At 35.2% G+C, this 18,997-nt stretch overlaps 1 protein-coding gene across 6 annotated transcripts in view; it reads left to right on the plus strand.

The window, feature by feature from the left end:
- The window catches only part of KIAA0825 (KIAA0825 ortholog), a 407,113-nt gene that overhangs the window by 49,849 nt on the left and 338,267 nt on the right, over positions 1–18,997 (plus strand). For 5 of the 6 annotated variants that reach the window (XM_044265489.1, XM_044265499.1, XM_044265508.1 and 2 more), the window contains exons 3-4: positions 5,349–5,480; positions 18,112–18,280. In XM_044265489.1, coding sequence (XP_044121424.1) covers positions 5,350–5,480; positions 18,112–18,280 — 300 coding nt within the window. In that variant the 5' untranslated portion in view covers position 5,349. Of the gene's footprint in view, positions 1–5,348; positions 5,481–18,111; positions 18,281–18,997 lie in introns of those variants that run through there. The other variant, XM_044265517.1, reaches the window with a different exon arrangement.

Raw genomic sequence — 18,997 nt, forward strand, 5'->3', positions numbered from 1 at the left:
GAGAATGAACATTTAAAAATAGTACTGTGGAATGATAATTTCAAAAACAAAGTTACTATGCTTTAAATAAAGTTTCAACTCCCATTTTTGGTTGATCACGGATTAGGATAAGAGACTTCATTCATTATGACAACAGGATAATAGTAGTACAGAAACATAATCAGAATGTGAAGCTCAATCTTGACCCACAACTCCACAGCCACTTCCTTCCTCCTTCCAAATTTTCTGAAGGTTTTTCTGCATTTCCGACGTACCACTGAGATAATTGTCAAGTTACGTTAGTCCCTTAATTATTCACTTTTTTGTTGTGAATGTCATAGTTTTTTTTTTGTTTTGTTTTGTTTTTTGTTTTTTTGTTGTGAATGTCATAGTTATTTTTACTTAGAGAATAACAGTGCTCTTTCTATTGGCTCCTTTGTTTATTGCTTTGGTTTTCTTTACTGCCTCTACTCCTTTAGAGGAGACACTATCCAATCTCCCTCTTTTCTTTCTTCCTCCCTGCCCCCCTCATGATGCCCAGGCACAGTGGCACACCGTATGCCCATGGAGTGCATGGAAGGAAGTGAGAGGACTAGTGCCTGTACTCATTCCCATTCAGTGTGTGCTTTTTGTCACCACAATGCTGCAGGAATCACTGCCATTCTGTTCTACCACTTAAAATTCAAACTTTTTTCAAACTTCAAAAAGTTTTGAACTTAAAAGTTCAAACTTGAGCATTACTTACCACAGCCTACTTTCCCCTTTTAATTTATTTCTCTTGTTGGTCCTGTGAATCTCTCTTCATTCTGGTTAATTTCCTCATCCTATTCTATTTTGCCCATGAGGTTTTCGCTTATCCTATCTCACAGAATTTTAAACCTGCTGCCTCTTTACCTCTTTACTTTTCTATTGTCCTTCATCACCTTAGAACGGTATCTTAAATACAGAAACATCACAGGTGGATGCTAATCATGTGAAAACTCTGAACCATCCTCATTCTAGTACCCTGTTGTTGTCAAATGGCATTCCCTTAATGTATTCGTTGTATTTATTGATTAACTTCTCTACTGAGGTTAGACAGAGGAAAATCACACAACTGTGTATATTGGGTATCCTTCAAAATCATGTCCCGAACCCCTTCTGAATGCTCAACATGTTTCAGTCCATTGTTTTTACTCCAGAACTCGTTTCAATGAAAGGTATAACACACATTTAATACCACAATAACACAGAAGAACAGATTTCTTTTAACAGCATTTGCAAGCACAAAACCACAAAATAATGTGAAAAGTTTGGTGAAATATTCACAGTTAGTCAAGAGGAATTTAGGAATCATGTGAGTTTTGAGTTAGATTTTGAGAGGAATGATAAACTGAAATTGGCAAGAGAGGTTTTAAGATTGGAAAATGTTTCAAATGAAGACAAAATGTAAAATAAGAGATTAAAAGCCCCTTGAGAGCGGGCATAATTCCTCCATTAAATATTTTTCCTAATTACATATTTGAAAAAAGAAAACCGCAGGCCCCAAAAGGTGTCTCTCAGACCAAGGTCCCAAACTGGGGTTTAATATCCAATCTAATTGCAATTTCAACTTCCATCAGAAATGTGGTCAATCAGGAAGCTTTTCTTTCTATCAGTGCCAATAAGTCCTGTCACCTGTGTCCTCTCCATCTCGTAAAGAAAGAGTAGGGGGAGGGCCTGTCAATGGGTTAAGCTTCTGCCTTCAGCTCAGGTCATGATCTCAGGGTCCTGGGATCGAGCCCCGCATCGGGCTCTTTGCTCAGCGAGGAGCCTGTTTCCCCCTCTTTCTCTGCCTGCCTCTCTGCCTACTTGTGATCTCTCTCTCTCTCTCTCTCTCTCAAATAAATAAATAAATAGATAGATAGATAGATAAATAAATAAATAAAAGAGTAGGTAGTCTGCATGATAAAACCCCTTGCTACTTCCCCTAGAAAACAGCCTGGTCTGGAACAGTCCTTTTGTTTTCTTTTTTAAAAGAGAGAGTGAGAGAGAATGAGAGGAGTGAAGGTCAAAGGGAGAAGCAGACTCCCCATGGAGCTAGGAGCCTGATGCAGGAATGGATCCTGGGACTCTGGGATCATGACCTGAGCTGAAGGCAGTTGCTTAACCAACTGAGCCACCCAGGCAGCCCTGGAACAGTCCTTTTCTTTTCCTAATTCCTGTTATGCCCCTACCCTGTTCAATAAAATCTTTCCATTTTGTACAACTCCTGGGAATGCTTCTCTGTTTGCTAGATGTGGTGCTGCTGAGTCATCATTTAGCAAAGCGAATTAGATCTTCAAATTCACTTGGTTGAATTTTACTTTTTAACATGCAAAAATAAGTACTTACTGCCAAAATATAGGAAAATGCTAAGTATAAAGAAGAAAATAAATATCAACTGTAGTCTAAATATTGAGGGATAACCATTTTAACATTTTAGCTAATATTTCTACAAAACTGTGTTTTGTATGTAGTAAGTGATTCATTTCTCAAGACACCAGACACCCTTAAATTTTAAAACCAAATAGATCCGTTCAAATTCTACTCTTAACACTAGGTAGCTGCTATGAAACATGTGCATGTTAGTCAGTCTCTGGGCTCACATTCCCTCCCCTATCATTGAGGATAATAACTATTTTATAGAGTTATTATGAGGAGTAAGGAAGATGATGTGTATTATTTTGTACATAGTGGATACATAATCATATTGCTATTTTGCTCTTATATTTAAGCTGACTTATATACCTTTTTTCTTGTTTTGAATATGTAGAATTTGAACTAATGGGGCTTTATAGTATTGACCAAGTAAGACAAGTCTGAACAGAGTATTAATATGCAAGAGAGGCTAGCTACAACGTGTTTACTAAGTTTGAGTTTCCTACAAAGCCCTCAGCCAATCAAATTTTTTCATAGCAAAGGTGAGGTTTTACTTTTTATAACAATTGTTGAATGGCTGATCATCTGAACTACCCCAAGAGATTAAAAAATATGCAAATATAGAAGCTGAACTCATTATTAGTAATATTAACCATTGGATTTAGTATAAAGAAAATATTATGATAATAGCTATAACTAGTTGAGCTGAGGATCTCAGGATCTCAGACTCATTGGTTATATGGAAGTATTGAAGTTTTGGTGCCCTAAAGATGTAGAACTTCTTCTTTTATTATTATTATTATTTATTTTCTCACCATAACACATACTGTCCCCAATGTTCATCATCCAGCCACCCCATCCTTCCCACCCCCTCCCTCCAGCAACCCTCAGTTTGTTTCCCAAGAAAGATAGTTTGTCTCCCCCTCTGGTTTCATCTTGTTTGTTTTTCCCTCCCTTCCCCTAAGATCTTCTGTCTTCTCAAATTGCTCATATGAATGAGATCATATAATTGTCTTTCTCTGATTGACTTATTTTGCTTAGCATAATACCCTCTAGTTCCATCCACGTTGTTGCAAATGGCAAGATTTTGTTTTATGATGGCTGTGTAGTATTTATATTTATATAAATACTATCTATATATATGTATCTATGTATAGATCTATGTATCTATACATATATCTATGTATATATATCCATATATCTGTATATCTATGTATCTATACATAGATAGATATACAGATATAGATAAATATCTATATATAGATATATATATTATCCACTTAAGATATAGAACTTCTGATGTATATACAGTATTCTACCATTTAGCTTATAATTTTTTGGCTATTTTTTAGCCTGTTTTCAAATTAGCATTTATTATGACACATTATTTGTAATTATTTGTTCACAACGAGATATTACACCTTGTACTGCAAAATATTTTGGAAGGATGATCTAAGTGTAGGATGATCTAAGTGTATAAAAATTTTGATATTTTATTTTTGTGATTATTCTGTTTTTGGAGCTGAGTTATAAATGAAAAACCTCGTGATGCCATAGGCTTTTTTATTAAAATGTTTTGGTTGAATATTTTCCTTTTAAAATAAAATCTCTAAAAAATTTAAATTAAAAAAAAGCTTTACCCCAAGGCTACTTCATTGAAATTCCAAATGATGCCTATGAGAAATCTTCAGCTATTTCATTATAGGATAATAAATTAGCTGAATTTCTTGTAATTAAATAATTGAAGATGAGGAAGCCTATTAGTATTGTAGCTAGCCTCTGTAAAATTTTTTAGATAATTTTTCAGGTATTTTTGTATTTATCCAACTAAAACCACATCCCCTTCGCCTTTATCTTATTAATATTTATTCCATGTATATTTTTAATGATGTAATGTTTAAATTTCCTATTCATTTATACCATCAGTCATTGCATAATTTATAAGCACTATTTTATGTCCAAAAATAACATATTCCTAAATAAAATGGTTCACATTCTGCCCCATCTCCATTATTTTTAGTCTGTCCCATTGCCCTGCTCTACTTGTGCTCATAGTACTTCTTAGCATGTGATCATTTATGAAGTATATGTTTATGTGCTCTTTTTTTTTTTAAAGATTTTATTTATTCATTTGACAGACAGAGATCACAAGTAGGCAGAGAAGTAGGCGGGGGGGTGGGGGCAGGCCCCCTGCCGAGCAGAGAGCCAGATGCTGGCTGATCCCAGGACCCCAGGACTACGACCCAGCTGAAGGCAGAGGCTTTAACCCACTGAGCCACCCAGGCGCCCCTGCTTATGTGCTCTTAAAACAGATTAAAAACTCCATGAAGGCAGGGACTTTGACTTGTTACAACTTCATCCTGGCTTCAGGAGCAGTGCCTTTTATATATCAAACATTCAAGAGTATATATGGACTGACTGAAAGAATGATCTCATAGTAGAAAAATGCATCTCTCTCTAGCAAGAGTGGCATATGTAAGTTTTAGTTAGTTGTAGTTATTTAGGTTGACGGGGTGATAGAGGAACTCAAGGAAAATTTTGCCTTCACACACAAACAGGGCTAGGGGGTAACACTTAAAATTCTGAAGTTAGGACTTCGGGTTAATCACTATTCAATAAGAGTAGAGGAAAGAAGTTGAATTCTGCTGCCACCACCCTTGGTCACAGTGGTCTAGGAGGCTTTATGATTTCCTTTAGAGCTCTTGGTTACAGTGAGAAGCAGGAGGATGCTTAAGTACTTTGAGGGGTGCTATTTTGTACAGCTTTCAAACCGTAGAGGGGTAGGAAAATTAGGTCACACCTCATGAAAATTAAATAACCAAACATTCTGCCTAGTTTAAATAGTACCCTAGTTTTCCTACTGCTATATTTCTTTTTACCTGTAAGTAGAAATTTCTATTTTGGTTTAGTATCACAACTGGAGGGTTGTTGTTTTTTGTTTTTTTCTTTATTTTAGAGGAACTGACATGTTTTTTATTCTTATTCCTCAGAATGGATTGTGGAGATGAATATTCCCATAATTCTTTTGACCTACGTTGTCTGTTAGATTCATTTCCTGGAGACTTGGAGTTTAAGCAGATCTTCAGTGACATTGATGAAAAGATAGAACAAAATATTACAAGGTAAATACTGCTAATTACTTAAAATAAGTTGGTTTCATATTTCATTCACACATACTTTTACCTAGTCTAGTTTTAGTGTTAAATACTTTTAGATCATTTTAGGTTTAGTATCATTAATTCTCCTGAAAAAAAATTGATTAAACCTCCCCCCCCCAAGAATTTAACATGATTTTTCTTTATCTGATTAATAATTTTTTTTAAGATTTTATTTATTTTTTTGAGAGAAAGAGAGAGAGAGCACAGGCGTGCGCGCACACACACACACACGATGGGTGGGGCAGAGAGAGAAGCAGGGAGCCCCTCTCTATCTCAGAATCCTGGGATCACCACTTGAGCCAAAGGTGGACACTTAACCAACTGCTTAGTACTTTTAATAAGACTCAAAACTTTAGACACTGCTTTCAAATAGGTAAATTAAAGTTTATTGAATCTCTGTTAATTTCTTAGAGTTTGCCAATATTGATGGCCTGGATTTTCATTAATATGCTTAGCATTATGCATCCTTACTTGAAAGATAAGCATAGAAATTAAAAATTTGAAATTAAGGTGTTAAAATAAAATGGTTTAGTATAAAGCCATGGATTTCTTGAGTTGTCGAAAACAGAACATGAAAAATATATTATTTTTATGTAACATTTGTCGTTGTAAGTTCCTTTTTCACTTGGAAGGCTAGAGACCCCACAGGGAATTGCTATGCAAGGTTAGTCTTCATCACCTGCTCCTAAAGTTAGTGCCACCAAACACTAAGGGTGGCAAGGACAGCTAAGGAGTTTGCCATTCGTATATGGTTTTTTGTTGTTGTTTTTTTAAAAATTTTATTTATTTGACAGAGAGAGATCACAAGCAGGCAGAGAGAGAGGGGGAAGCAGGCTCCCTGCTGAGCAGAGACCCCAATGTGGGGCTCGATCCCAAGACTCTGGGATCATGACCTGAGCCGAAAGCAGAGGCTTTAACCCACTGGGCCACCCAGGCACCCCCATATATGTTTTTTGACAGAAAGGACTTTGTCTTTATATGTTTGTGGATCTTAGAAGTCAAGGCAGTTCACTTATTTGAATCCTTTTAGTTAAATGTTCTAATAAGTCACCTCACGTAGATTATAAATATGCAAACTACAGTAAAAATTTCTAGTGTAGAATGATTCATAGCATTTCCTTTTTTAAAATTTAAGGACTAGTTGTATTGAATTGTCAAAGAAACTAAACCAAGCAAGTGAAATGTTCCCGTGATTTCTTTTCCTTATGTTTTATTTAAGAATGCAGTCAGTTTTTTGTCATAACAAAGGGCATAAATAACTTAAATTCAAAAGAAAACATAATATTGGGGAATTATAATTAAAAACAAAATCTCCCATCCCAGATATTCTCTCCAAAAAGGCAGAAGAGAACAAAAACACTGCTGTTATTCAACAGGCATTAAACTAGGGTGCAGTGCCTATGACAGGCATTCTGCTAAGAGAATGCAAAGACAGAGCTGGGAATCTCACCCCTTTATATAAGCCAGTAGGTACAACTCATTACAAACATGGTTTCAAGCTAAGTGATAGTTAGGCTTCATGTGGAGGATTTGGTAGCACATTTACATGCATAGTTCATCATAACTTTACCTGTGTTAAAGGATACCTGTGTTAGCTAATTGGTTTTATCCTGAGAAGAAACACACTTCTCATATCCTTATGACAAGATATGATTTTGTAGCTTGGAATAAAGCATGTACTGAAGTTAGGCTCCTATTCTTGGGTAGGAACTCAGAGCCAGGGAACCGTCTCCCTTGGTTTGCATTTCGAAAAGATGGCTTTCAGGTTCTTAGGAAATATAGTCCTGGCTGAGAAAGCTGATGAAAGGTCTCTCTAGTCTTTCAAGGGACACATTTCATAGAGTTGAAAAAATTCTTAAAATTACAGATTTCTAAGATACTTTAAGAAAAAGGAAGAAAGAGAAGTCTGTTCCCTTATTTTCAACAGGGAGAATTAAGCCTCTTATTTTGAATTTGCATTTGCATTGCCTATATATACACATATATATGTATATATATACGCACACACACACGTACATACATACACATATGTGTGTTTATGTATGTTTTTATAAAGATGGCATATATATGATATAACATACTATAGCCTATGTATTATAATTTATATATAAATATAAATAACTATTAAACTTCAGTGAAATTTCATATTTATAAAATTTATATATTATGTATTAATATATTTTATGGCACAATTCTTAACCCAAAGAAACTTATAAATGAAAGTAATACTAGCTTAAATATATTTACAAGTCATTTATCTAAATTTCAGAAATGGTTATATTAAAACAAATTTTAAATATTTGTTAAGAGGTAACCTGTCTTCATAATAGCATTTAGGGTTTTTCAAAACAAAACAAATCACTGAACTCTGACGCTTTTGTTATAGACTGCTTCATTTTTATTTGCTAAACCATCTGTAGTTAATTTCCTGCCCTACCTGGTCAATAAGAAATCATGCTTAGAAGTAAAACAGTGATTAAAATATTGTATTTTGCATTCGTAAGTTATTTAGGTCAAAACTCAGATGTTATTAAAAAGAAAATATGACATGGAATATAACGATATAATTTTTAAATTAAAAATATTTTATTGCCCATATATTAAAACAAACCTAGAACATAACCACCTCAAGTGACCATTGATCTTCACGAGGGATAAAATAAGGGAGTAGTTGTATGTGCTCTATGCTACATTTAGAATAAAGTCTATTTTTCATCAAATTCAATTATGTTTTTATTATACTCTAGAGAATAAACATAATAGTAGAGGGTATATATATTTTTAAGAATAAAATACTGAATAATAACCATGGTTCAGAAGAATGTAAATCATTTATGCACTCATTTATTGCCTTCTAACAGAATAGCTTTTAGAAAATTGTATGTCATGACGAATCAGTTATGCCACACTTATACTGCAGTAGTTGAATTACCCTTGGCGTTTTTGTATTCTAACAGTTCTATTTATCGCTCAGTGGTGTACATTGAATAAGTAATGAACATCTGTATGATTTGGGTTTACTAGATACTTTTTAAAGGAAAGAACATTAGTAATTCATTTTTAAATATAGTATTTTTCCTTACCCTTGAATTTTTAAAGTTGTATTTCTAGCAGTGACCCTGGATTCTAAGTGTAAATTCCTTCCCTCTTCTTAATATCATCAGGTTTTATGGGCCATAGGGTCTTTTGCTTCCCCAAAGCAGTGATTCACCACAATGAAGTAGAGTGCCCAGAGGTCAGTGAACCTTCCCTTGCCCTTCAAGAGAGGCTGTCCTTCTCTCAGACCATTTTCCCTTTAACATAGTCATTTCCATTCAAGTCAGAGCTGGGTGACGCTTGGGTCTGACTGTGGAACTCAGTGATGGTGAATAATTTACTTCTAATACATATCAGAATTGTTAACAGGAAGGTAAATAACCTGTCAAAGAGGGATACTATGTATGTCGTAGCCACAAACTCAACTTAGTTCAGTAACTGAAAACTGCACATGGAACTGAAATGTATTTTGAGCTAAATGGGACTTAATAGTTGAACAAGATACTGAGGTGTATAAGTTTTACTAGGATCACTATATGACATAGAATGATTTTCTCTTAATGTTCAGTTAGATAAAATTATATCATTAAAATTTTATTTTACCTTTCTGTTTTCTAAAGTTTATTTTTTAAGACTTTATTTAAAGTTTTTTTTTTTTAAGATTTTATTTATTTATTTGAAAAATAGAGCACAAACTGGGGGAGGAGCAGAGACAGAGGCAGAGGGAGAAGTAGACTCCACTCTGAGCAGGGAGCCCAATGTGGGGCTTTATCCCAGGAGCCTGGGATCATGACCTGACCCAAAAGCAGACACTGAACTGACAGTGCCACCTAGGTGCCCCTCTGTTTTCTAAATATAGACAGTCTATGGGTGTCCCTCAAGACCTAAATTTTCCTGTTATTGGTACAGGATTACTGCCCCCTCTTTTTTTAACCCAAAGAAAGAATAGAAAGTGTTATGGATAAGACTTGTCTTAATCCAGGAGATGGGGGCAAGGATGAGAGGCATGAAATTGTCACAGAACATTGGATACATGGTTTCTATAAATTTGATCATGCTTATTTACAGATCATACATATTCCATAGATTACATTTACTTTTCACGTAATGCTTATTTTTGTGTGTATTTATATATGAAATTGGGGGGTGGTTTCCACATGATGGCCTAAGTTATGAACCAAAAGAAATCTTCAGATAAGCTATCAACTTAGAGCTTGTCATGGTAGAACCATGCCAGTGGACACACACATTCACATTAATATATTTTATGGCCATACCAAATTATATAAAATGAAAATTAGTCATTTCAGACTGAGCCGAGTATGATTATTTCTGGCAGCATTTTGACACTTATTTAGTAATAACAAGAGGATACAAATTAATACTTTTTTTTTTAAAGATTTTATTTATTTATTTGACTGAAAGAGATCACAAGTAGGCAGAGAGTCAGGCAGAGAGAGAGGAAGGGAAGCATTCTCCTTGCTGAGCAGAGAGCCTGATGCGGGGCTCGATCCCAGGACCCTGGGATCATGACCTGAGCCGAAGGCAGAGGCTTTAACCCACTGAGCCACCCAGGGGCCCTGCAAATTAATACTTTTTAAACTTCAGTGTGTGTCCTTCTCTTTTGTGTTCTCCATTCTTTTATATTTCATCTGATAGAATTCCTACCTCTTCTCCTAAATTATTGGATATGAGTAGGCTACATGGAAAGAAACCTGGAAGGTTTCCCCATCTATCCTTGAAACCAAAGTAAGACTTAAATAGGCACTTTCCAATTTCCCCACCTGGGCCCTCCTCACTACTCTTGTCCTCCTCAGGATTGATCATGCTTCCAGGCAGACAGACAGCATCCTGGGCCTCAGCAGCTCAGCAGCCTTGGACTTTGCCTCACCTCATTTACATTTTCTACTTTTTACATGTATGCAGACCTCCCATTGGAGCTTTCCACCTGCAGTCTTGTGATACATGCAGGTAGAAGTGGAGGTAAGGGAGAAGGTGAGGGGTATCCCGTGTTTCATGGTGGCCTATGGAGCCACTTTCTTCTCATCATTTTCTGTCACTACTAGCTCTACAATTTGAATGTCTGTGGTGTTCCTGACTCTTTTCTCCATAGTCCTATGTTGTGTTTCCTCAATGTCTGCTTTAGGAGGCTGAGTAGTAGGGTAAATTGTGGGGCCAGTAGTGCCATTAGATGATTATTAAAGGATTGTTTCAACCAATACTTGTATTATAAGTGTTTGACATTATTTTAAGGTGTAATTTTTATTTTTGTATGTGTTAGCTTCATCCGTTCTTGCTCAAATATGTATAAGGCAATAACAAATTTTTATTTGAGGATATTTTTAAAGAATATTATTACAATGATCTTTCCGTGGGAAATAAAGGGAAGCAAGTGGCTACCTGTTTATAAATGTGAATAATAGTATACTAAAAATTCACACCTGGTAAGATTGGGCTAACCATATTTAGGCCATTGTTTCCCAGGAAGGATGGTAGTTAATTGGCCCTTGGGAAGGATTCACTTTTAAGGTAAAAATCAGGGGTGCTTAGTGAAGTCCTGGCCCAGCTCTGAGAGGAAGAAGGAGATACTAGGAAGGAAGAAAGATACTAAAAGAGAACTGAATGATGGTAATGAGATGCGCATGCTGTGGCTGGCTCATCTTTCCTCTTACATAGTAATATCTTGAGATCTAACCCAACCATGCCAGTTTTCCCTGGAAAAGGGCCTCCTTGGTGATTTAGCAGAGACAGCACTTTGTCTAAAAAGAGTCACCAAGAGGAGCAACTGACTAGCTCAGTAAGAGGAGTGTGCAACTCTTGATCTCAGGGTGATGAGTTTGGGCCCCAAGCTGGGTGTAGAGATAGCTTTAATAAATAAACTTAAATTAAAAAAGAGTCACTAGTGGTGTCTGGGTGGCTCAGGGGTTAAGCCTCTGCCTTCTGCTCAGGTCATGATCTCAGGGTCCTGGGATCGAGCCCTGCATCAAGCTCTCTGCTCAGTAGGGAGCCTGCTTCCCCCTTTCTCTCTGCCTGCCTCTCTGCCTACTTGTGATCTCTGTCAAATAAATAAATAAATAAAATCTTTAAAAAAAAAAAAAAAAAGGAGTCACTAACATCATAGCGTTTTCTAATCACAGTCGTAATTCTAGAATGTCATGACTAAAAATATCCTTCTTTGGGATGCTGAGGGGTGGGTGGAGGGAATTTGAAAGCTGGGACTGTTACTTCCTTCATTTTTACTTTAAAGACCTGAACAGATCAGCACTGCCTAAACAGTCCTGGCACAGAGTAGATTAGAAGATAGTCAATAAGTGTGTGTTGGGCATGCTTGTCAGGCATCTATTTTGTTTGCTTTATCTTTAGCTAGTGAGGTTAGGTGAGTAGAATGTGATAGAAGAAGCTGTCATCAAATGCTAGTTTTCTTTTCATTGACTATTTTTACATTACAAAAGTAATACATACTACTAGAAAATTTCTGACAGTAGAGAAAGGCATATGTGAGGAAAAGTTCAGCACAGCAGGGCAAAGATGAGGAACAGTACTCCTCTGACCCTCCTAGTTTTATTCTTCACAGGTAACCTATGTTCATAAATTATTACATAAATATCCAGAAATAGTCTCTGCATAGATATGCATGTACCCAAAACTATATTACTTTTTTTATATAAATGGGAATTAAATGATATACTACAACTGGATTTTTTTACTTAATATATTTTTAAAATCTCTCCATGTGATTATATCTCATCTTTCAGATTTTACTGGTGTGGATGTGCAGCAATTTATTAAGCCAATTCTCTCTTGATGAACATTACATTATTTGTAGTCTTTCTGCTATTACTTCATACATGCACGCATGTGTTTATTCTTCCTTCCTTATCAGAGTTTATCTATGAGATAATTTCATAGAATTTGTAAACTGAGCTGTTGCAGAGTTGTTTTCCTGCAATGCTAAAACTGTCTTCTCTCCTGTAGGCAGTGTATGAGAAGGCATGCTGTCTGTCCTGCCTCCTCACAATATGACCGTCAGTGTTCTTACCTTTACTTTGTAAGGTCTTGTCAAACCTATTGTCTGGCTTAGAAGCTGGGCGAATACTTCACATCTGAAGTTTTTCCAAAGCACTATAGACTTTTAGGTCAGCATATCCCCTACCTTGGGTCTGAACTTTCTTGAAGCAGTCTAGACCATTCAAGAGCCTGTCTGAACTGCTGTTGTGAGGATTGGTGGTATAAAGCAACAAATAACAGAGGGTTCTAACCCAGAAGTTTCTTTCTTACTATCTTCCTCATAGAATAAATGAACAAAAGGTGGATTAACAATAGACATGCATTTTAGGAGGCTATTAATATATTTTATATGAGAGATAAGAACAACCTGAACCCAGTCTTTCACAATTAGAATGGAGAGGGAAGGATCTATTTAAGAAAGATTGAAAGAGAGAGTGTCAACAGGATTTGGTGTTGAGGATGTTTTTTTCCTTGAAAGTATACTTAAGGACCGAAAACTCTTGGAAATAAAAAAGACAGTTGCATTAATGTTGAATCTCTTACTGTACTTTCTAGCCATTAAAGTAATTGTTTTATGAATCATTTTCTCAACCTTTTAAAAAACACTATCCAGGGACGCCTGGGTGGCGCAGTTGGTTGAACGACTGCCTCCGGCTCAGGGCGTGATCCTGGAGTCCCGGGATCGAGTCCCACATCGGGCTCCCAGCTCCATGGGGAGTCTGCTTTGCTCTCTGACCTTCTCCTCACTCATTCTCTCTCTCACTGTCTCTCTCTCTCAAATAAATAAAATAAAATCATTAAAAAAAAAATATCCAAAAATATATTTGTTTTAAGAAAATAAGTTTTTATTTCATGGCTGACTTATACTTTAATTACACACTAATTTTTATACATCAGCCCTCATCCCCATTAATTATCTGTTAATTCCAGGGAATTTTAGTAATCTAGTTAGATAGGCTGGGCTTAACCTAAAAATTGGAAAACTATTTATCTCACAACTATTTCTTTGTGCTTTTAAATATATAATAGTTGATTACAAAAGCCTTTTCCTTACATTGAATTTATGTTCCTTATATAGTATAAATAAGAGCGTCAAAAATAGAAAATTAAAATTTTAATGTTTAGGTATCCCATACTATAAAAAGTTCTTAATCTCTCCTGTAATACCTCTACCCTGATTTTAAAAATAAAAATTGAAATTCTAACCTCCCTTTTTTTTTTTTTTTAAAGAAAATCTAGCTTTCTATGAGAGCATATATAAAAGTTTTCTACAACCTTAACATCAAACAGTTCTCATAATTTTTCGCAGTGGAACATACTCTTTTTCATTTGAACTGTTTTGTGGTGGAATAATAAGGACTGTGTGTTTTACATTGATCTTAGCCAAAAGGCCAAGAAGCGATGGGGACTGTGTGTTTTAAATCTTGAATACAATAAAATTGGTTTCTAGATTTTATGTCATAAATATTCTCTTCTGTTTTTCTCAGTTCCTCTTCCTGTCTTCGGCTACACCAGCCTGATAACAATAAACTCTGGTGCTGTTGGTATTTAATGGTGTCTGTGTAACTGTAGGACACCTCAGTCCTTTTGGAAGTAAAATAATGCGTATATACATACGCACCTATATACATGCATAAATATACTTGTGACCATAAAAATAAACTCCTATTTTTATTATTCAAATAAATATAGTTTTAAAGTGACATGGCAGTAAGAATAGATGATCGGCCCTAAATTCTCACAAGTCAGGTGTCAGGGAATTCTAAGTACAATGATTCCATTCATTTTCTTTAAAGCATCAATATCCTTGCATATAATCTCCTTTTCTAAAGTTTTCTATACCTCCCACAGACACACTTAGTAGATCCCTTAGCAGATCCCGCCTGTGTACTCGCTTAGCACTGTACACACCTCTTACCAAGTCTTAATGTAAAATAGTTTTTAATTTACAGGTCTGTCCCTCATTAGACAGATTCCTTTAGGGATGGGACCGTGTCTTCTTCACCTTTGGTTCCCAAGTATATATCATAGTACCTGCCACATAGTCAGCATTCAGTTCATGTTTATCGAACATGCCTTTATTCAATAAGTCATTTGTACACTCAAGGTACCCAGGAGTGAATGTTGAATGAGAAAATTACCACAGATATCCTTTAAAAAAAAAGCATGCTGCATATTGTATTATAAAAATGGTTTTTATAAATTGATTTACACACAGCCTGTCAGTAGTGCATCTACTCGTACACATCATTAAGTTGGATAATTCAGAGTCATTATAATTGAGCACATTGGGTTCAAATTTATTAAGAAATATTGAGACATATGAAAAGGCATAAAGTGTATTATGATAAACATTCGTGTACCCACCACCCAGTTTAAGGAATAAAACAGTACCGGTACTGCTAAGGCTCATTACATACCTGTCCTGTCTCATCCCACTTTCATCTCCACCCTGGATTTCATGATGTTGATCATTAGGGTACATTTCCTTAAACTTTAATACCCATGCTTGTAATCCTGAACAAAATGTACTGTTGTATTGCATATTTTCCAACTATTACAGGAATAATATCACACTATGTATATTCATTTGTACCTTTTTCCCTCAATATATTTGTTCGATTTATTTGGTTCGGTATATTTGTTCGATTCTTTCATGTTGATAACTGTATTTCTCCTTTATTTTCATGGCTCTATTCCACTTAGTGAATTAACTATTTAATAATTTTCCTGTTGACAGACATGTTAGATGTTTTCATTGGATAAAGCTAACAAGATGCTTTAGAAACTTCTTGCTAATCCAACTGATGGTGTAATTTGGGAATTTAAACTATTGAGGGAAGAGATTCTGCATCTATTTTTAGATTGTTTACATTTTTAGCCTAATGTTTGGGATCGAACAATAAATGTGTTAATTGGATTTCTATTTGTTGAATTATCTTGGTTATTTTCTCATGACTGACCTTGCTTCTAAGGAATATCTGAAGCATCTTACAATTAATCAGAAGACACTTAAACCAGAATAAAGACAAGTATCAGGTTATTTCAGAAAACCTAGACTAGGATCTTGTATCATCTACCTCTAAAGTTAATAGACCTCCTCTCACCCAAAATTACTATGCCCATCAGCATTATTGCCACTACACATATATGAAAATAAAGTTACCTTTTTGATGTTGAAAATTAATTTTGAACTTAACTTTGACCTCAATTAAGAAAGATAAATTGTCAGGTAACATACCAAACTGACTTTGATCTTAAATTTTGAAAACAATACCTTTGTAATAGTAATTGGGCAATAACTCTCTAGACTTCAAACTCTTGCTCTTTTAGAGCAAGGTGTATAGACAGTGTGGTGGATGGCAGAATGACAAGATATTTAGCCAAAAAAACAAAATCAGGAGTTCCGACATTGAAAATTTTGTGACAAAAATCTGAGATTTTAAAAGCCAGCTCAACTGTCTTAGTTTGTGTTGGCGAGGGAGGTTGTCTGAAATGCAACTGCTCAGTCCCTTTATCAGTGTTTGAACAAATTACTAAAAATATCTAACCCTCTGAAGGCTTTACCCTATTTATAAGTTGTAGTTACTGGCCTCTACCCAGATTCAGATGTTAGAGATTAGCCTAAAAGCTGAGTCCTGATTGAAACAGATTTAGGTAGACACAGCACTGAGCCTTTCCAATTCACATTGCTGTAATCTATTAGGTTTCCCTGAATGAGCCACATGAGGATGCTGTAATAAAAACCTTTGATAAAGGGTCCCTCGAGTCAAGGTATATGCTTTGGGTATCATATTTCTCAGTGCATAGATATGCTTACATAAGTTAAAAAATATATGCCAATCTCAAGTCAGACTTAGAACTGGTATCTTGAATAAGACTGTCCCATCAGGAAATTGCATGGTCTGTAGCCTAAGTAGGTATTATTTTTCTTTTAAGTTCTTTGTTTTCATGAAAAGGCTCTTTGATTCTCAGAATGTATTTGTTTCAAGGTAATTCAGTTTGAATTCACTCATGCTCAGAAGTCTCCTGAAAAGCCTTCCTTAAAGTTTACAGTGTATGTTTTATAGGCAACTCACACCTGATGAATTTTGAAGAGTCATTCATATGACATCAGTTTTAATAATCAGAACTTAGTTTTCAAAGTTTAAATAATTCTGTCACATGGAATATATAATTTAATAGCAATGATGTTTTCAAAACAGTAGTAGGCTTTTTAGCAACAGATATTTCTTAATACCATTAAGGAGCAAATGCATAGTTGTCAATTTTGGATGAGGGCATTCAGCTTCAAAAGAATTTTCCTGTTTATAAGCTTTCTTGCAGTTTAGATATGCTGCCATCAGGTGGTAGTAATATGTCATATCCATGTTGCTCCACAGATGACAGGCTGCTTAAGGTCACCAGTTTACCCCACAAAGATTTATGATCATGAATCCACAGATCTTCATATGAAAATTAAAATAACATAATATATCCATTTAGTATCAGAATTAAGGTTACTTTGTATATAATTTTTAAAACAGATATGTATTAGAAGATTCAACTGGGCAAGTTTTTTCTGTTCTTATTTATTTATTTTATTTTTTGGTAAGAGTATTATATACCTTCTAAAAATTTGGAAAATTATAGAAGAGTAAAATTTAAAACATATTTCATTACCCAAGGATAATTGCTATTAACCTTTTGTTTCATTTCCTTCCAGTCTTTTTTTTTTTTTTTTTTTTTAATGGGCAATGTTAAGTATGCTTTTGTTTTTGCTTTTTGGAGTGGAGTTCTATAGCAAGATAAGATACTTGGCTGTCGTTAACAGTGTACATTCAACGTGTACCTGTTTTTTACAATTTTTGAAAATATAAGGTTTTTGTAACTGCTTTGTGACATTTTAATGTTCCATTGATCAAAGTTTTCCATAATTTATATAGTTATTCACCTATTGGTAGATAATGTATGTTTATGATCATCAGTCATCAAGATTATTTTTAGAGTATTTTATCTCTGAGGTACCTGGGTGGCTCAGTGGGTTAGGCCTCTGCCTTCAGCTCAGGTCATGATCTCAGGGTCCTAGGATCGAGCCCCGCATAGGGCTCTCGCTCAGCAGGGAGCGTGCTGGCCCCCTCCTTCCGCCTCTCTGCCTACTTGTGATTTCTGTCTGTCAAATAAATAAATAAAGTCTTTAAAAAAAAAAAGAGTATTTTATCTCTGCTTTCCAGCTATTGCCAGTTGAGAGGACCATCATTTTATTGCATCCATGCTTGATTTTGTTTTAACGCACAATGATTTCTAATTCATCTCAGAGTAGCTAGATATTTTATATTTCCTCCATTGTATTTGAAAGGAAACTGCCAGGAAATCTGAGCATTCCATTTTCAATTATGAATGAAAATATGTAGTCTTTTTGTTATTGTTTTTATGTCATAAAAAATTTTTATAATTTTCTAAATTGTGTGCAACCAGGTAATACATATAAACATCTCAGGGCCTGTAATGTTAAGAGGTAGAACCATTATCTAATCCCTACCAAAATAATTTTTTCTTTTCTTTTTTATAGCATAGAACATTGCATTAAAGAAATACAGTATGAAGTTAACAAACAGTGTCCAGATGTGCAACTGCGAACAACAACTGACTGCCTTGAATGGCTAGATAACTATAATTATAATCCATCCAAGTCACCGTCCATTCCCCATGGAGATTTGATAAAATTCCTCAAAACACTGGTAAAAAAAAAATAATAATAATCCTTGTTTTATAGCAAAGTGGGGTGGGTAAACAGGAATATTGTTCTTCAGTTTTAATATATAAATATGTAAATATTTATTTTAGTGTCCATGTTGCCCTGCCATATCTAGGGGCTGGGCTTTTGTTTTGTTTATATATCCCCAGTAGAATCTAGTGGGCTGTTGTCTTTACTTTTTATAATGAGCTATATCAATAAAATGTAGTTTTATAGAAATGGAGATTAAATATTCTAATTCCAGAGTGTGTTGATTGATATGTACCATACACATTGTCTACCAGAAAAGTTCGTATTTATTATGTTTTCTGCCCTTCACAACTACTCCTTTTCTCTGTGCTTATTGTTAAGTATAAAAAGATCACCAATGATTATATGTTTTAAGTCTCCTTGTCTATCATTCCCTGCTTTCCCAAGCTGCCGGCATACCCAGTTTTTCTTTTTTTTCCAGTCAAGTCAATAATTTCTACAAGACCACTCTTAATTGATGGAGAGCTACTACATGGGTCATTCTTTGATACTGCCCACTCTCTACTGAGGGATGTGTTAGTAGCCTTCAGTGGAAATGCTTACTTCATTACACCTGCATCTACGAGGGGTAACTAGCTTACAACAGTTTCCCAGAGAAGCAGCACAATTGTTAGAAAGCAGTAGGCCTGTAACTATGGTTTTAATTTAATTTGAGGGGAAAAAGTTTTTG

This window comes from Neovison vison, chromosome 1, assembly GCF_020171115.1.
Source record: "Neovison vison isolate M4711 chromosome 1, ASM_NN_V1, whole genome shotgun sequence".
NCBI classification, from domain to species: domain Eukaryota; kingdom Metazoa; phylum Chordata; class Mammalia; order Carnivora; family Mustelidae; genus Neogale; species Neogale vison.